The following is a 17,239-nucleotide window of genomic DNA, read 5'->3' as shown; positions in this document are numbered from 1 at the left end:
ATTGAATGAGGATGAAGTGAGATTCCATATAAGGAAAAATTAAAATATACCTTAGTTAGAACCTTGAAATTGAGTAACACATGTACTCATAAATTCAAAATCTCAAAAACTGATGAAGAGGAGCGAATTAAGACGAGGATTTAGGGAGGAAGAGTGATGTATCAGTGAGGGAGGGAGAGTTAAAGGAAAAAGAGGGATTTTGGAAATTTTTTGTTATAATAGGAAATATAAGTAAATATGATATTGAAATATGTGTAAAAGGGTAATTTTTTTTTCCCTTATAAACATGAAAAATAATGCCACAAGCTATAAAAGATTAAATTTTTCAATTTTTATATAATCCCAAACCACAATTGATAAAATATGATGCAGCACTCCATAACACAATACAAATGCAAGCTTATTCCACAAGCAGGCTGCAGTTAAACGATATGCTCAACAGATTCAGAGGCACTCACACTTGCATATTGCACGGCAATGGCTTCGATTTTTACAGTTTCAGGTCTCAATTTCTCTACTCATCAACCTCTACTCCTGCCCCGACCCATTTCTTGGTTAAATACCTTGTTGATTCTCTCGGATTCTCCAATGAAGAAGCTGCTTCTACTTCTTCCAAGGTAGCTTCATTGAAATCCTTAAAGAATCCTCATTTAGTCATCAATTTCTTGAAACAAACCGGTTTCGACAATACCCAGATGAAAAAAATGGTTTCTAGAGCACCCAAATTGCTAATCCGTGATGTTTCCAAAACCCTAAAACCCAAATTTCAGTGCCTTATGGATCTCGGGTTATCCGGGTCGGACCTGGTGAATGTAATTGCTAAAGATGCACAAATTATAGATAGAGGTTTAGATACTCATTTGAGACCTACCATTGATTGCCTTAGGAGAACTTTGGGTAGTGATGAAAATGTAGTTAAGGCGTTAAAGAGAGCTCCTTGGTTGCTTACTTTTGGTCCTCAGCGTACTATGGGGGCTAATCTATTGTTGTTGAGAAACTTTGGTTTTTCTGATGAGAAAATAAGAAAACTTGTGCTTTTATATCCTAATTATCTTACACAAAAGCCTGAGAGGATTAAGGATTTGTTGCATAGACTGGAGAACGATTTTCAAGTTCCGCGTGACTCCCCTTTTTTTCATTATGGATTTCAAGTGTTGTCCTCGCAAAAGAAATCTGCTTTGGATAGAAAGATTGGAATTTTCAAGAGTTTTGGATGGTCTGATGATGATATACTCCAGATGTTCCAGAAGTTACCTTATTGTATTGGGTTCTCAGAAGTTAGAATTCAGGAAAAACTGAATCTTTTCATGAAGGAGCTTGGTCTTGGACCGGCTTACTTGGTTTCTCATCTAGGGTTTTTTATCTATAGTCTGGAAAAAAGGGTGGTGCCTCGGGTGCAAGTCTTGAAAATTTTGGACGAAAAGAAGCTTGAGAGAAGAAACTTGGCTCTTTCTAGTGTTCTGAGCATATCAGAGTCAAAGTTCATACAATTATTTGTGCTGCCCTACAAGGCTGAGATACCCGATCTGTATGAACCACTCCTTAAAATTGTTGCTCCTTAGTAGTCTTTGGTTTACGTTTGGTACTATGGGTGCTAAGATCTTTCTAAAATTTTCAGTTGTAATTCAATACATTTTGGTTTATTTCTGGTTGTGTTTCATTTTTTCATTTTGAACATTTAACAACTAAAACCACAGGTCAGTGTTTCCAAACATCATTCATGTAATCAGGACATAGTTTATTGAAAGGCCTTCCTCATATTTACAAGTCTGAACTGTTGTAAGCTGTACAGTTTCAATACATCTTGTTGTTAAACTGATTCCTTTCAGCAGTTACCCCAGAATTTGTTCCAGAAGTCGAATACTTTTTCTGCTTACTGCATTGGTCATCTGATATAAGATCTGATGTTCTTGACATCTAAAGAATTTTTATTGTACCTTACTTTACACTCTTTCTAGACTTTGTCTTATCTTTGATGTGAAGTTGAAGTGTTGAACATTCTTTCTAAGCATACTTTGGTTATTGAATCCAACTTGTGGTAGTTTCTTCTAATTGTTATTGAAATTGCAATACTACTTTCGTTATTTCATTGAAAGGATGTCTATGTTTTGTCAAACAACTTAGGCTCTACTAGGCTTTTCATTAAATATAAAATTTAGGCATAATACAAAAATATGCTCTTTACTTGGCTTTTACTGATATCTATGTCCTTCACTTTTGGGTCCGCAAAAATAATTACTTAAATTTGTATAAAGTTAAACAAGTAGACACATTTATTCTACACGTGTTATTATACACATAGGACGCCACATACGATACCACGCAAAATGTGAATGATCATGTAGGATGTCACATAAGACGCGTATATTTATTTGTTCAACTCTATTAATTTTAAATATCTAATTGTATATATTCAAAATTTAAAAAACTAGATATCATATGAGATCAAATTAAATTGCAATTTGTTTATATTATGCCATATTATTCCATAGGACTTGGGAGTTTACCCTTGAAGTTGCAAAAGAAATGCTTATCAGATTCAGAGGCAAAGCTGTAGCTGTATCGAATCACAGTTCCATATTTCATTGCAATGGCTTTGGAGACTTCCTTTCCTCCTACAATTTCGGATCTCAGTATCTCTACTCATCAACCGCAACTCCTGCCCCGACCCATTTCTTGGTGAAGTACCTTGTTGATTCTCTCGGATTCTCCAATGAAGAAGCTGCCTCTATTTCTTCCAAGGTAACTTCACGTAAACCCTCAAAGAATCCTGATTTAGTCATCAATTTCTTGAAACAAGCTGGTTTCGACAACACCCAGATGAAAAAAATGGTTTATACAGTACCCAAATTGCTATTCCGTGATGTTTCCAAAACCCTAAAACCCAAATTCGAGTGCCTTATGGATCTCGGGTTATCCGGGTCGGACCTGGTGAATGTAATTGCTAAAGATGCACAAATTATTGATAGAGGTTTAGATACTCATTTGAGACCTACCATTGATTGCCTTAGGAGAACTTTTGGTAGTGATGAAAATGTAGTTAAGGCGTTAAAGAGAGCTCCTTGGTTGCTTACTTTTCGTGCTCATCATATTATGGGCATTAATCTATTGTTGTTGAGAAACTTTGGTTTTTCTGATGAGAAAATAAGAAAACTTGTGCTTTTCTATCCTAATTATCTTACACAAAAGCCCGAGAGGATTAAGGATTTGTTGCATAGACTGGAGAACGATTTTCAAGTTCCACGTGATTCCCCTAGTTTTCTTTATGGATTTCATGTGTTGTCCTCGCAAAAGACATCTGCTTTGGATAGAAAAATTGGAATTTTCAAGAGTTTTGGATGGTCTGATAATGATATACTCGAGATGTTCCGGAAACTGCCTTTATGTGTTGGCCTCTCAGAAGTTAGAATTCAGGAAAAACTGAATCTTTTCATGACGGAGCTTGGTTTTGGACCTGCTTACTTGGTTTCTCATCTTGCAATTTTGGGCTTTAGTCTGGAAAAAAGGGTGTTACCTCGGATGCAAGTCTTTAAAATTTTGGATGAAAAAAAGCTTGAGAGGAGAAAGTTGGATTTGTATCATGCTCTGTGCTTAACAGAGACAAAGTTCATAAATTATTTTGTGCTGCCCTACAAGGATATACCTGATTTGTTTGAACAGCTCAAGAAAATTGTGGCTCCTTAGTAGATTTTGCTTATTTTTGACACCAAGGGTGCTGAGATCTTTCTCAATTTTCAGTTGTAGTTCAACACATTTTTTGCTTTTCTGTTTTTCAGTTTGTATTCGATCCTTGTTGCCAAAAATAATTTATGGAGTTGGGGCATAGTTTCTTGAAAGACCTTCCTCATATTTACTTCATGCAAAATCAAGCTTGCCGTTTGAAGCTGCTTGGTTTCAACAGATCTTGAGTATAGCTTATTCCCTTTGGAGTTACCAGCAAGTTTGTTCCATAAGACAGTAAGTCAAAATACTTGTTCTGCTACAACATTGGTTATCTCATATAAGGTTCTGATATTCTTCTATTCTGTCGGAGTTTGATCCGATAAAATTTTGCATTGATTTTCCCTACAACAAACGAGACATTTAGTAGCAATAGATTTTTCTTTTAGTATTGCCACAAAAACATTTAGCAGCAATTGAGCTAATGCCTTTGGATCCTGAGTCGCTAAAGCCCATATTTATATACAGTGCTAGGTATAAAAATTCATATTTATTATTGCTATTAAATAATTGTTGTTAAATTCTTTATTTGTTATTATAGTTTTATTTGTTAATCTATCCATTTAAAAGGACTTGATGGCAGGTTAGTTCCTTGAGCTCTACCTTTTACTATTGATTAACATCTAAAGAAATTTCATTGTACCTTCTAGACGTTAAAGCTTTAGTCTTAGAGTCCGTTTGAATGAGCTTAAAAAAAGTAACTTTTATGTATGAAGTGCTTTTAGAACTTTGAAATGCTGAAAGTTATTTAATAAATAAGCAGTTGAGTGTTTGGATAAAAGTGTTTATGCTGAAGAAATGAGGAAAATGATGAGAATTTTTGGGTTAAAAGAATAAAAAGGATAGTTTGGAATTTAGTTAAAATATAAGGGATATAAAAGTAATTTTTATGGTCAAAGAAAATGGCTTTAAGCACTGAGAAAAAAAAAGTTAGAAATCCTAATTTTTCATTTTTAGTTGACTTTAAAAACTTTATGGCTTAAAGTTAGCATCAGGCAAACACCACTCTTATTTGGTTTTGGAAGCAAGTTGCTTGACAAGTTTGATTTGAGTTGGGAAAATCACAACATCAATGGTTTGGCCTCAAACTTTGAGGTATTAATTTTTACTACTTTACTTCTTCATGTAATTGGGTTCTAGCCAGAAAACGAAAAGAAACTTGATCGGACATATTTCACTTGCTTTTAATTTATTTTTAAAAATAACTTAGTTTATAAAAACGTAATTAGCCCAATTTCTAGAGGGAAATTTCACGCATCTGCTCCTTCTCACCTCACAGCAGTAGCATTAGGTTGAGAAATTTTGTCCACATCTAAGGTAAGGCGCCGATGAGCACATTGAACTATCCATGTTGCTTCCAAGTCAAACAAAGCTGAAAAGAATGCGCCAAAGCACTGGAGCAATCTTAAAAGATTGGATTCTTCTCCAACGATTCATCGACGAATTGGAAAATATGAGTAGACTCAACCCAATGAAATCATAGTATCTGCAGCCAGAGCCTGATTCTGAAGCAGAAAAGGTTACTCTGAAACATCAGATATGCACTACAGCAGGTAATAAGTCAGCTTTCCCCAACTCAAAAAAGATAACTGGGACTGCTTGTAATAGCTTTTGAAAATGTAGTTCCTCCCGAGACAGTTATATCCAGGTTACATTTTCTAAATTGGAAACTAGAAATGAAAACAATTTGCAGATTGCAGGCAGGGGAAATGCGTTAGTCTCCAATGCAGATAATGTCCGTGCATGTGTAGACAAAAGAATGCTGAAGATGATATTCAGCTGCAGATAATGGCCTGACGTTAGGAAGAACACTTCAGCTTCTTCCCAAGCATATATTGATCACGTTGAACGTACGATTATGTTGCTATGCAGCTCACTCCATGCCCGACCACACTCATCTTCTTCCTAGAAAGACCCGCTTGATCAGGCACCACATTTGCTTAATTGCCATTTTAAAAAATTAAACCCATAACTATTTGTTAGCTATAGAATTTTAGGCCCTGTTTCAACATATAATGTGAAATCATGATTTGAAATTTAAGTTTTATTTGCACATTTAATTTGAATTTTTTAAATTATATTTTTTTTCTTATTAACATGAAAAATAATGCCACAAGCGATAAAAGATTAAAATTTTCAATTCTTACATAATCCCAAACCACAATTGATAAAATATGATGAAGCACTCCATAACACAATACAAATGCAAGCTTATTCCACAAGCAGGCTGCAGTTAAACGATATGCTCAACAGATTCAGAGGCACTCACACTTGCATATTACACGGCAATGGCTTCGATTTTTACAGTTTCAGGTCTCAATTTCTCTACTCATCAACCTCTACTCCTGCCCCGACCCATTTCTTGGTTAAATACCTTGTTGATTCTCTCGGATTTTCCAATGAAGAAGCTGCTTCTACTTCTTCCAAGGTAATTTCATTCAAATCCTTAAAGAATCCTCATTTAGTCATCAATTTTTTGAAACAAACCGGTTTCGACAACACTCAGATGAAAAAAATGGTTTCTAGAGTACCCAAATTGCTAATCCGTGATGTTTCCAAAACCCTAAAACCCAAATTTCAGTGCCTTATGGATCTCGGGTTATCCGGGTCGGACCTGGTGAATGTAATTGCTAAAGATGCACATATTATTGATAGAGGTTTAGATACTCATTTGAGACCTACCATTGATTGCCTTAGGAGAACTTTGGGTAGTGATGAAAATGTAGTTAAGGCGTTAAAGAGAGGTCCTTGGTTGCTTACTTTTCGTCCTCAGCGTACTATGGAGGCTAATCTATTGTTGTTGAGAAACTTTGGTTTTTCTGATGAGAAAATAAGAAAACTTGTGCTTTTATGTCCTAATTCTCTTACACAAAAGCCTGAGTGGATTAAGGGTTTGTTGCATAGACTGGAGAACGATTTTCGAGTTCCACGTGATTCCCCTAGTTTTCTTTATGGATTTCATGTGTTGTCCTCGCAAAAGAAATTTGCGTTGGATAGAAAGATTGGAATTTTCAAGAGTTTTGGATGGTCTGATGATGATATACTCCACATGTTCCGGAAGCTACCGTATTGTGTTAGCCTCTCAGAAGTTAGAATTCAGGAAAAACTGAATCTTTTCATGAAGGAGCTTGGTCTTGGACCGGATTACTTGGTTTCTCATCTTGCCATTTTGGGCTTTAGTCTGGAAAAAAGGGTGTTACCTCGGATGCAAGTCTTTAAAATTTTGGATGAAAAAAAGCTTGAGAGGAGACAGTTGGATTTGTATTATGCTCTGAGCTTAACTGAGATAAAGTTCATAAATTATTTTGTGCTTCCCTACAAGGATATACCTGATTTGTACTAACAGCTCAAGAAAATTGTGGCTCCTTAGTAGATTTTGTTTATTTTTGACACCAAGGGTGCTGAGATCTTTCTCAATTTTCAGTTGTAGTTCAACACATTTTTGTCTTTTCTGTTTTTCAGTTTTTATAATTTATGGAGTTGGGGCATAGTTTCTTGAAAGACCTTCCTCATATTTACTTCATGCAAAATCAAGCTCGCCGTTTGAAGCTGTTTGGTTTCAACAGATCTTGTTTATCGCTTATTCCCTTTGGAGTTACCAGCAAGTTTGTTCCATAAGACAGTAAGTCAATACTTGTTCTGCTACAACATTGGTTATCTCATATAAGGTTCTGATATTCTTCTATTCTGTCGGAGTTTGATCCGATAAAATTTTGCATTGATTTTCCCTACAACAAACGAGACATTTAGTAGCAATAGATTTTTCTTTTAGTATTGCCACAAAAACATTTAGCAGCAATTGAGTTAATGCCTTTGGATCCCGAGTCGCTAACGCCCATATTATATACAGTGCTAGGTATAAAAATTCATATTTATTATTGCTATTAAATAATTGCTGTTAAATCCTTTATTTGTTATTATAGTTTTATTTGTTAATCTATCCATTTAAAAGGACTTGATGGCAGGTTAGTTCCTTGAGCTCTACCTTTTACTATTGATTAACATCTAAAGAAACTTTATTGTACCTTCTAGACGTTAAAGCTTTAGTCTTATTCCTACTTATCCTATAATGTACTTAAAACTCTTATTTAGTTTTGCAAGCAAGTTGGTTAGCAAGTTTGATTTGAGTTGGGAAAATCACAACATCAATGGTTTGGCCTCAAACTTTGAGGTATTTCTCTCTGATATGGAGATCAAAATCTGGGAAAACAGTATTATTTTTTTCATAACAAAGGTGTTTGAGCAGGCTTGCCATAACTTCAACTATTTCTTCAAACAGTTGGTTCCTATTTCTTCAAACAGTTGGTTCTCACTAGCGCAGATATCAAGTAACTCTCCCTAACTCTCACTAGTTCTCACTTGTGCAGATAAAGGGTAATTCTGCTCACGAAAGCTTAAGGATATGGAAAGAAATCATTGTACTTGCCGAAAGTGCCCAGATAAGCTTGATTTCAAAACCCTCATTTAAGTCGTAGCTAAAGTTTTTCATGTTTTTTTGCAAGTTTAGTCGCTTTTAAATCTACTTTAGACGTGCGAGTTTGAAGTTTAGAGATATGCATATGCAGCTTGGCTTGTTTTGCCCTACTTCAAACAACTTGGAAGGAAGCATGCAACTTCGACCATTTTTTACATGAATGATTGAACTTTGATGAATTTCATACATTTGTATCTACAGAATTGCATATGACTAGGTACAATAAGCTTTCATCTGTATTTGTTTATACAAAAGGCCAAATGATTGTTCCATTGAGAAGTTCCTCAAAAAATAATTGTAAATCAGGAAAAATCCACATTGAAGATGCTCTTGATTACTTTGATGACATGCTTAAACTTAAAAAAAGGTCAAATGGACGGATTGGACTGAATTTGAGATATATCAAAATGGATTGAGCTAATAAATGAGCGAATCATTGACCTACTTAAATGTTATTTGTATTGAAGTGGATTAGGTTGAAATAAGCTAAAAATTGGGTCATAACTTAATCCGCTCAATTCTTACTACGTTTTGTATTCAAAGTTTGTTTTCTTATAATTTGTTTGAGTATCTAAAAACTTTTCCCAGGATCACATATTAGCCCAGTTTTAAAATGGACTGAACTAAGCTGATCAAAATAAGCTAGTTAATAAAATAAGTGGGTTACATATTAACCCTTCCACACATATATAGGTTGAATGAGTTATGATTTTATTAACATACCCCTACTTAAGATGCAAACCCCTCCATCTACGTCATCTTTCAACCTCTTGCTGGTAGAACCAGAATCACAATTTAAAATTTTTGGGCTTAGAATTCTAATTCTTTTAAGTTATCGGATTTTAAATTACTAAATAATACATATTAATTAAAATTTTAGATTTAAATATAAAATTTGAATCAAAGTTATTTTAATATCTATCTTTAACTTTGAAAATTTTCAATTTATGAAATATAATGTATATAATGATGATTGGGTACGTTGTACGCATATTCAACAACCAATAACAAAAAAGTTCGTCCCAAGTATCATTGTATCAATAATATCCCTATAAAACATAATCTCTTAGTATGTGTTACGAAATACGTAACAGAATTATTACTTTTCTTCATGATGTATATATATAAAATGAATTTCTCCACTACTTCTCATCATTATGCATTTATCTTTTCACACCATTTAACTTTCCCCATGAACTTTCCCATGTTCTCAGTGATTAATTTCATATTTACTTCCTCTATCGATTTGCCACAGAAATTAAGAAGCAGATTTTTTTTACCAAATCACTCTTATCAAATACAAGTCATCTAAACATTGAAAAATGAATAATATTTAATAGCAAAGGTAAAGGTAAAATAAACACATCATGATAAATTATTCATTGATTTTATAAATTGGATAAATATTGTTGGACATTCCAAAACACTGAAACAGTATAGTGGACAAATAAAAATGAACGGAGAAATAATAATATTTCTTAATGTAATTCTATAAGTTGAAATATTGAGAATTACGTTGTGGATACTTTAACATATATATACTTGAAAGAATAAGAAAATTCTCCCAAACTCATCTCTCTACATTTCATGTTCTATATGAATATTACTTTTAGCTAAATTTTATAGCACTAGTTTAGAGTACGTGTGATGCATGTGTGTATCACGATAATATAAAAGTATGCATACAAAAATAATAAAGAATAGATTATAATAGATGTAATAACATGATTATTTAAACGAAATTACAATATATGCAATGATATAGTTATTTAAATGAAAAAATATGTATTTTTCTAATTTTAGTATATCTGTGTTATTACACGTGTTTGTCGTATCAATTCATTAGCACTAATACATACAAAAAGAATAAATTATTGAAAAATAGCAATTAAAGCTAAAAATAAGAAAATTTATATATAAAGCTAATACTACAATAAATACAGTGCTCCTAGACCCCACTAAACCTAAACCCAAACCTGAAAGCATGTTAGATCTTAAGAAAAGGAATAACAATTTTAAATATTATCAAACTTTGAAAGTTTCTTTCAAACACGAAACTATGCGAATATATGTATTAGGACTCTATAGTTATTAATTTTTCTAATATCTATTATCATATTTTTTTTCTTACCATATATATATGGACTTTTTAATATTTTAATTGTGATAATTAATTCAAATAAGGAAAGAATTTGTATAAAATATAATTCTACATTGATTAGAATCCTAAATTTTAGGATTTGTTAAAAAAAGGAGAACTTTAGTAATTAAAATTTATTAGGATGGTAATTTAACTTATACTTATAACTTTAGTAATTAAAATTTCTTTGGACGGTAATTTAAATTATAATTATATAAATATAGATAATAATTTGAAAAAAAATAGTAAATGACGATTTTATTTAAAGCGGAGTCTTTTAATAAAAGGCAAAACGTTCAATCAACATTTTAAAGGTTTTCATGTTTTTAATATAGTAAAGATTATGAACTTAATTTTTCGACCAAATTGATACTTGACTCGACTTGTTTTGCACTTTTTTTTTTCCTTGTAATAATTTCAAAGTGCTTCTTATAAGTTGAATTCCAAAATTGAAAAAATGTACTTGTACTAATTAATTGATTATAGATTTATGGTAGAGTACTCCTGCAGGTGCAGTAAATTAATAGGACATGAAACATGGGAGGAGGGAAAATATACATTAATTAAAGGCATGTATGCATGGAAGGAAATTTATTAAATGCTCAAACTTCATTTATTCCAAAGTTCAGACCTTCACGTTTTAGCAGACTCTTTCTTCAATGAACTTCTTTTGGTGTCTTCTACCAAGTTACTTATAATTAATTTAGTAGTATTGCATACGTATAATATACCACATAATAAACGAATTTCATCTTTAATATATAATTTAACTTATTCTTAGATATAAATATAAATTATAATGTATTAATATATATACTCTTTATGCTCCATTTAATGTAACGCTCTTTTTAACCCCCTTTAATTATGTTGTCAAGAAAAACACGATATGTTTTCATATTTAGGAATAAAAAAAAGCTTAATAAAATAATTTATAAGCATAAAAATATTAATATCATATTTTTAGATTTTATATTTAAAAAAATTATTTTCTTTATTAAATTATGTTCTTAGTCAAATATTACATTACATTACATAAGGAGGAGGACATATAATACTAGAGTTTAACTTCTTTTATACTCTCATGTCACGTCACGTAAAAATAATTATAAGTAATTGTTCATTCACTTGATAAGTTGATTGACAATCTAAAAATAAGACATATAATATATGCTAAAATGTGTTAAAATACATTGAATATAATTTTTTTATACTATTAATATAAACAAACTAAATCCATAAAAGTATCATAAGAGTCGAACTCTTTGGAGGAATAGCATTTTCTAGGTTTCCGAAAGAAAAATGCAAAAATAAGTATCTAAAAATTAAAAACCTCGTTTTATATTAGATCACGTATGTTTGATTTCATTTTTTCAAGCCTTATCGCTTTTCATCAAGCATGCTCCGACCCACCCCCAATCAATTAGGATAAAAACTTCATTTTATCTTAGGTCATGCTTGATTTTACGTTTTTTCACCTTATCGCCTGTCATGAAGCCTGCTTCCGCTCACCCCAACCAAAAATCATCTGTATGCTCTAAACTTGATGTAATTAACAAATAAGCTTTTAAAATAATGTCCCTGACATAATTGAACAAAAATATGGTACACTTCTTAATAATATAGTACTCTGCTTCTTCTGCCAACCCCCAATGTATATATCACACATACGTACGTGTTCTACTAAATTAATGCATATTGTCACTTATGTCAATTTGTATTATAGCCATTTTTGAATACTGGCATTTTCTTGTCCTTTTTATTTGAAGGAACAATTTACATTCAAAAAATAAGAATAAAAATCACAATTGGCTGATCCATAAATAAGACAGTTTTTTTTATGTGAAAAAAAACAAAACAGCCAGCTAGGTAGATCGATCAACTTAGTTTAGTTACAAGTTGTATATAGTATTGGGAAATAATTTTACCAATAAATTCAAATCTCAAGTGATCTTGAACTCTATAATAATTTTTTATATTTCGAAGCATCTAATTCTCTTTTTATACACAAATTGATGTGTATATATGATAATTTTTTTTGTATATTTATATATCTATATAAATTTTGAAATCCTTAAATAATATGCAAAGGATTAGCTCAACAATTCAAGGTATTGAAAATGCACGCCAATGTCCTAGGTCCAATTCTCTCGGACTATATTTTTTTATATAATTTTATTTTTGGAACTCTATGTGTAAAAATTCTGGATCAGTCACTAATTATGTGGAGTTACATTTCTCTCTCTTATAGGAATGGCAATGGGGCGGGGTGGTGCGGGTGCGGGATGGTTTAGCTCAACCCGTAAATTTTTTAAACCGTTCCGCCCCGCTCCGCACAACAACTTTTTTCCATTTTCAACCCGACCCCACCCCATATAAATCCGTTCCGCATAAATTTTTTATGTTTTTTCTTTTTTAATTGAGTTTAATATGAAAAATAAAATTAATATTTTTTTTCATTTTTCGCTAATTAACATCTCAACAACTAATAGATTGTTTCTAATTAACATTTCAACAATTATTTTTTAATCGCTAATTAACTCTAATTAATATTTGTCTATTTTTTTTTAAAAATAAAGTTAAAATTAAAGTCAAAGTTTAATATAAAAAGTTTATATCTTTAATTTATACTAATTACAAATATTTAATTTTCTTCGGATTCCTATTTAATACCCTAAACTCGCATAAATCCGCCACCCGCCCCACACTAAATTTAATAATAATTACTTCAATCAGCCCCGCCCCGCCCCGCCCCCACCCCGCCGCATTGCTATCCCTACTCTCTTAGGAATATATCAAAGCCAATTTTTTTATTATTATTATTTGTATACCTAGTGAGATTATTTAAAGAGGTGAAGAAAACCTGTGAATGTTTGAAAAAAAACATGGGCGTGTATCATGTGAAGTTCATCAGATGTACAATATCCTACATTAATTAAAATCACTCCTCTTTCATTTCAAATTTCATTATGTCTTCTCTTATATATATAGTCAATAAGTTGGTCCCAAATTTTCCTTCACACATCCATCTTACAACTATTTTTAGTTACTACATTTTTTTTAAAAAAAAAAATTGCACCAATTTTCAAGATTCTTAAGTTGGTTGGTCTTGAAAAATCAAGTCAAGGCACATAAAAATAAGAAGAGAAGATGGTGAATACTACAACTTCATTTGGAATTTTGAGTGTGTCAATAGTCACTCTTGTTCTAATGTTGCTAGTTGACTCTAGCCAAAGCCTACGTCCATATCATTGTAAGTGCCCACCATATTTTGTCCTATCTTATCTTCATATACAAGAAAAAACAATGAGAGATAGGAGGTAAACAAAAATAATATGTGTGTATAATATATGTATTTTTTTCAGATGTATACATAGTTTGAATCGAAAATAATACGATACATGAGCTTTCATGTGAAAAATCCTACATTGGTGGTTTAAGGAACTAGTGGTCTCTTTTAATACGTTTTAGACAATTTTTCTTTCATGAGTTAATTTTTGATGTTGAGTTAAGTATGAAATTTATCCATCTCAATTTTGTTTTTTTGATATTGGAAACCCATATTAATTAAATTGCTCATGTATCATATGTTCATCCTTAGGCGTGGTAATGCGTGTGGTCTCCTTAATATGACTTGAACAATTCTTCCCTAATGAGCTAATTTATTGGGTTGAATCAACGACCCAAGATCCGTTTTTTTATGTTTCTTCTATATTGGTGAAAGTTGAATATAAGTAAATCAAATGTTCTCCGGACCCACACCCCTTTATATATTTTGAGTTACAAGCATATATCCTTTTTTTTTTAAAAAAAAAATGGAGGCAGGAGCAACAAGAAATGGGAAAGGGGATTATAAAGCATGAAATCGAACTCACATTAATAAAGTGAAAGTTTAAATATTTAATCAATTGAGCTATTAAAATATCCCGACAAGCATATATATCCAGTCATCCATTTGTAAAATAAACTACATAATGAAAGTGTATATCTCTATTTAGTTTTTTTTTTTTGCACAGAGACAATTGCTAGTACTTTCACAAAAACATTAATGTTGTCTCCTTATACAAATTTCAGTTTCCTACCATGGCAAAGGAACAAACAAGGACATTCAAAACCATGTCCATCTTAAGGTAATTTATTACTTCCTCCGTTTCAAAATAAATGATATTTTTAGCTAGTTTGTCACTCAATTAAAATTATTGCAGGAAGAAAGAAAAGGAGATCATGATGTGTTAGGAATGGAGATGTATCCAACAGGATCAAGTTTACCAGATTGTTCTCATGCTTGTGGACCTTGTTTCCCTTGTAAAAGAGTAATGGTGAGCTTTGCATGCTCCATTGCTGAATCTTGTCCCATTGTCTATAGGTGTATGTGTAGAGGCAAATACTACCATGTCCCTTCCAATTGATCCATTCTGCAACATCTGAGTCGCCACTCAAAATTCAGTTTCATTTAATTCCAACCTTTAGTTATATGTATGTTTATTAATTATGGATTACTAGCTAGCTAGCTAGTTAGTATTTTGCCTTGTTGCATTTGGATTATTGTTCCTCATTCAAGATTTTGGTAGTGTCCTTGTAAATAGGAGGAATTATAAGAGTTTTGTAGGTTTAGTTGTAAGTGAAGCTATTAGAATGTTCTCTTTGCTTAATTAATTACTTCTTCCAAGGCTTTTTGTACTTTCATTTATTTGCATGAGATGGCTACTAGCCTACTATCAAATGGAATAGATAAGTATATTCTATAAATTGGAATATTCATAATTTTAGCTATTCCACTAATTTGTAAATGAAATAAAATAATCGCAAAGCTAATTAATATTCATAAACAAATATGAAATAAAACAATGTTACATTTTATTTTGAAATTATTAATTCTTATATATCACACCTGACTATGGCTTCTTGAGAGTATTAATTTTCCCTGCAACTTGCATTCAATTTGACAACTTTAAACTATGCAGACATACATAGTTTTGCCGTGATATATTTCCAGCAGCCGTTAAATGTCAACTTTAAAAAGAATAAAAATAGAATTAAAGCATATGGAAAATCTTAGAATAAAATAGACAATGATACACAGGCTGTCCGCTGTTCGGCTAAATTTATTAGCGGATCAAACTAATTTATTTTACTATTTGGTAATTGGTTTTTACTGCCCAAAAATCGATCTCTGAAGGTTGGTTTGAGAATTTAATTTTAACCTTTTTTTTAGAAGGACAAAATAAGTCAAAACCGTTAGTTCATCACCTATGACTTTTTAACTTATAAATACTTTTAATTTAATAAAAAAAAATTACTATTTTATCCGTAATTTATTTTTCCTGATTATGCAAGCACGTTACCCAAAAGGCCAAAACAATTAAAACCCCTAGCCCTCTTTTTTTCCTCCATTCATCGCTTAACATTTTCTTTAGAAAGATACTTTTATTTATGATTTTTTATAAAAACAAATTAAGGATATATTTTAGTCATTTTAATAATAATAAAAAAACCTATTCACATTTTTCTTTATCAAACACATCTAATATTTATGATCAGTATTAGTATTTCTATCCATGCACTTAGTTATTTATAAAATTAATTTCACTTAAAACTTAAATACTTTTTATGATCAGCTAATAAATACACTTGATTAGCTAATGAGAAAAACTAACCAAAATATTATTTTGAAAATGAAACAAATTATTATGTTTCTATAATTTAACAACTTGTGGATCCGTGGCGCAATGGTAGCGCGTCTGACTCCAGATCAGAAGGTTGCGTGTTCGATTCACGTCGGGTTCAATTCCCCGAACTTAACGGTCCTCTGACTTTTTGATAAATTTTGCATAAAAATATATATATATATATTTTTTTTAATTTTTCCATTTGGTGTTCAATATTTGTACTAGAGCTCGATTAATTTAGATTCGCACAGCGTAGGGCTTCATTTAGAGGAAAGCCCTTCATACCAAGGATTTTTTAATATTCAAAGCTCGAATTCAAATTTTCTGATTAAGGAATGCACCAAGTCCTTTGGTGGTATAACATAAAAATCTTGTTTTTTCTCTTTACTTAATTGTTGGCAACCGTCTATGCCTTTTTCTTGTCAAATATTTTAGTATCTCGTCAAATTCAAAATTGAATCATAATCGATAATTCAAATTGAAAAAACATGATATTACATTATTAATATCAAATTATTGATTTAAAATTTTATAAATAATGGATTAACATTTCGAAAATTGATTATTTGATATTTATATAAAATAAATGGATTATTCCATTTTACTCATGCGCTTCTTCCCCCTCAATCCAAACCCCAACCAATAATACTATTTCACTTTAAATTCTTTTGCCTCAAAACGTATGTCTCCATTTGCATGCCGCTCACTCCAAAGTATCATTGTCATTTCCTACCATACCAATTGTATTCTCCGTCAACAACAACAATTGCACCTGATGAATTAACATGTTTAGACGACAAGTCATTGATGGTGTATATAAAGCTACTCTTGCTTTTGTTTCATTTTTATATCAAATAAATACCAATAATCCAATTAATCGTTAAATCAAATCAAATCAACTATTCAATAGTAATTTAGTATATATAAAAATTGATAATCAATAAATCAATCCGTTCAATATAAAAATTGAACCAAACCAAACCATCAAATAACACTCTAAATTACGGTTGGCCCAAAGAATCAGTACATGAAAAATGGAGGTAATATAATGTTATTATTCTGTATTTGGTAAGATAATTCCAGAAATTCGTGTGGTATTTGAAAACGCAATTAAAATGCAAACTACTTCTAAACATTAGTGGATTTGTAAAGCTTTCTAATTACATCATATTTTGACAGATGGGTTAATATGAATTTAATACTTCCTTCATTTCAATATGTTTGTCTATTTTTCTTTTT

At 31.4% G+C, this 17,239-nt stretch overlaps 3 protein-coding genes, 1 non-coding gene and 1 pseudogene across 4 annotated transcripts; all 5 read left to right on the top strand.

The window, feature by feature from the left end:
• The first annotated feature begins 328 nt into the window (after positions 1–328).
• LOC129902726 (transcription termination factor MTERF5, chloroplastic-like) lies at positions 329–1,831 on the top strand. Its single transcript, XM_055978102.1, has one exon. The coding sequence runs from the start codon at positions 393–395 to the stop codon at positions 1,560–1,562; it is 1,170 nt and encodes a 389-aa protein (XP_055834077.1). The 5' UTR covers positions 329–392; the 3' UTR covers positions 1,563–1,831.
• A 597-nt stretch (positions 1,832–2,428) lies between these two features.
• LOC129903100 (transcription termination factor MTERF5, chloroplastic-like) lies at positions 2,429–3,985 on the top strand. Its single transcript, XM_055978588.1, has one exon. The coding sequence runs from the start codon at positions 2,527–2,529 to the stop codon at positions 3,682–3,684; it is 1,158 nt and encodes a 385-aa protein (XP_055834563.1). The 5' UTR covers positions 2,429–2,526; the 3' UTR covers positions 3,685–3,985.
• Positions 3,986–5,847: 1,862 nt separating this feature from the next.
• On the top strand, positions 5,848–8,466 carry LOC129903099 (transcription termination factor MTERF5, chloroplastic-like; annotated as a pseudogene).
• A 4,900-nt stretch (positions 8,467–13,366) lies between these two features.
• On the top strand, positions 13,367–15,000 carry LOC129903328 (protein EPIDERMAL PATTERNING FACTOR 2-like). Its single transcript, XM_055978855.1, has 3 exons — positions 13,367–13,584; positions 14,406–14,461; positions 14,537–15,000. Exons 1-3 carry the CDS (start codon positions 13,482–13,484, stop codon positions 14,738–14,740), a joined length of 363 nt encoding a protein of 120 aa, XP_055834830.1. The 5' UTR covers positions 13,367–13,481; the 3' UTR covers positions 14,741–15,000.
• Positions 15,001–16,046: 1,046 nt separating this feature from the next.
• Positions 16,047–16,118, top strand: TRNAW-CCA (transfer RNA tryptophan (anticodon CCA)). Its single transcript has one exon. It is a non-coding gene; the product is annotated as a tRNA-Trp (tRNA).
• The last annotated feature ends 1,121 nt before the right edge of the window (positions 16,119–17,239 follow it).

The sequence above is a fragment of the Solanum dulcamara genome, chromosome 9 (assembly GCF_947179165.1).
Source record: "Solanum dulcamara chromosome 9, daSolDulc1.2, whole genome shotgun sequence".
Classification (NCBI taxonomy): Eukaryota; Viridiplantae; Streptophyta; class Magnoliopsida; order Solanales; family Solanaceae; genus Solanum; species Solanum dulcamara.
This window is presented reverse-complemented; position numbering and strand designations above follow the sequence as displayed.

Bases quoted from the DNA above. Each gene is read 5' to 3' on its own strand.
- LOC129902726 (XM_055978102.1), top strand. From the start codon at position 393: ATGCAAGCTTATTCCACAAGCAGGCTGCAGTTAAACGATATGCTCAAC.
- LOC129903100 (XM_055978588.1), top strand. From the start codon at position 2,527: ATGCTTATCAGATTCAGAGGCAAAGCTGTAGCTGTATCGAATCACAGT.
- LOC129903328 (XM_055978855.1), top strand. From the start codon at position 13,482: ATGGTGAATACTACAACTTCATTTGGAATTTTGAGTGTGTCAATAGTC. The intron at 13,585-14,405 runs GTAAGTGCCCAC...TACAAATTTCAG, and splicing joins AAGCCTACGTCCATATCATT to TTTCCTACCATGGCAAAGGA. The intron at 14,462-14,536 runs GTAATTTATTAC...AAATTATTGCAG, and splicing joins AAAACCATGTCCATCTTAAG to GAAGAAAGAAAAGGAGATCA.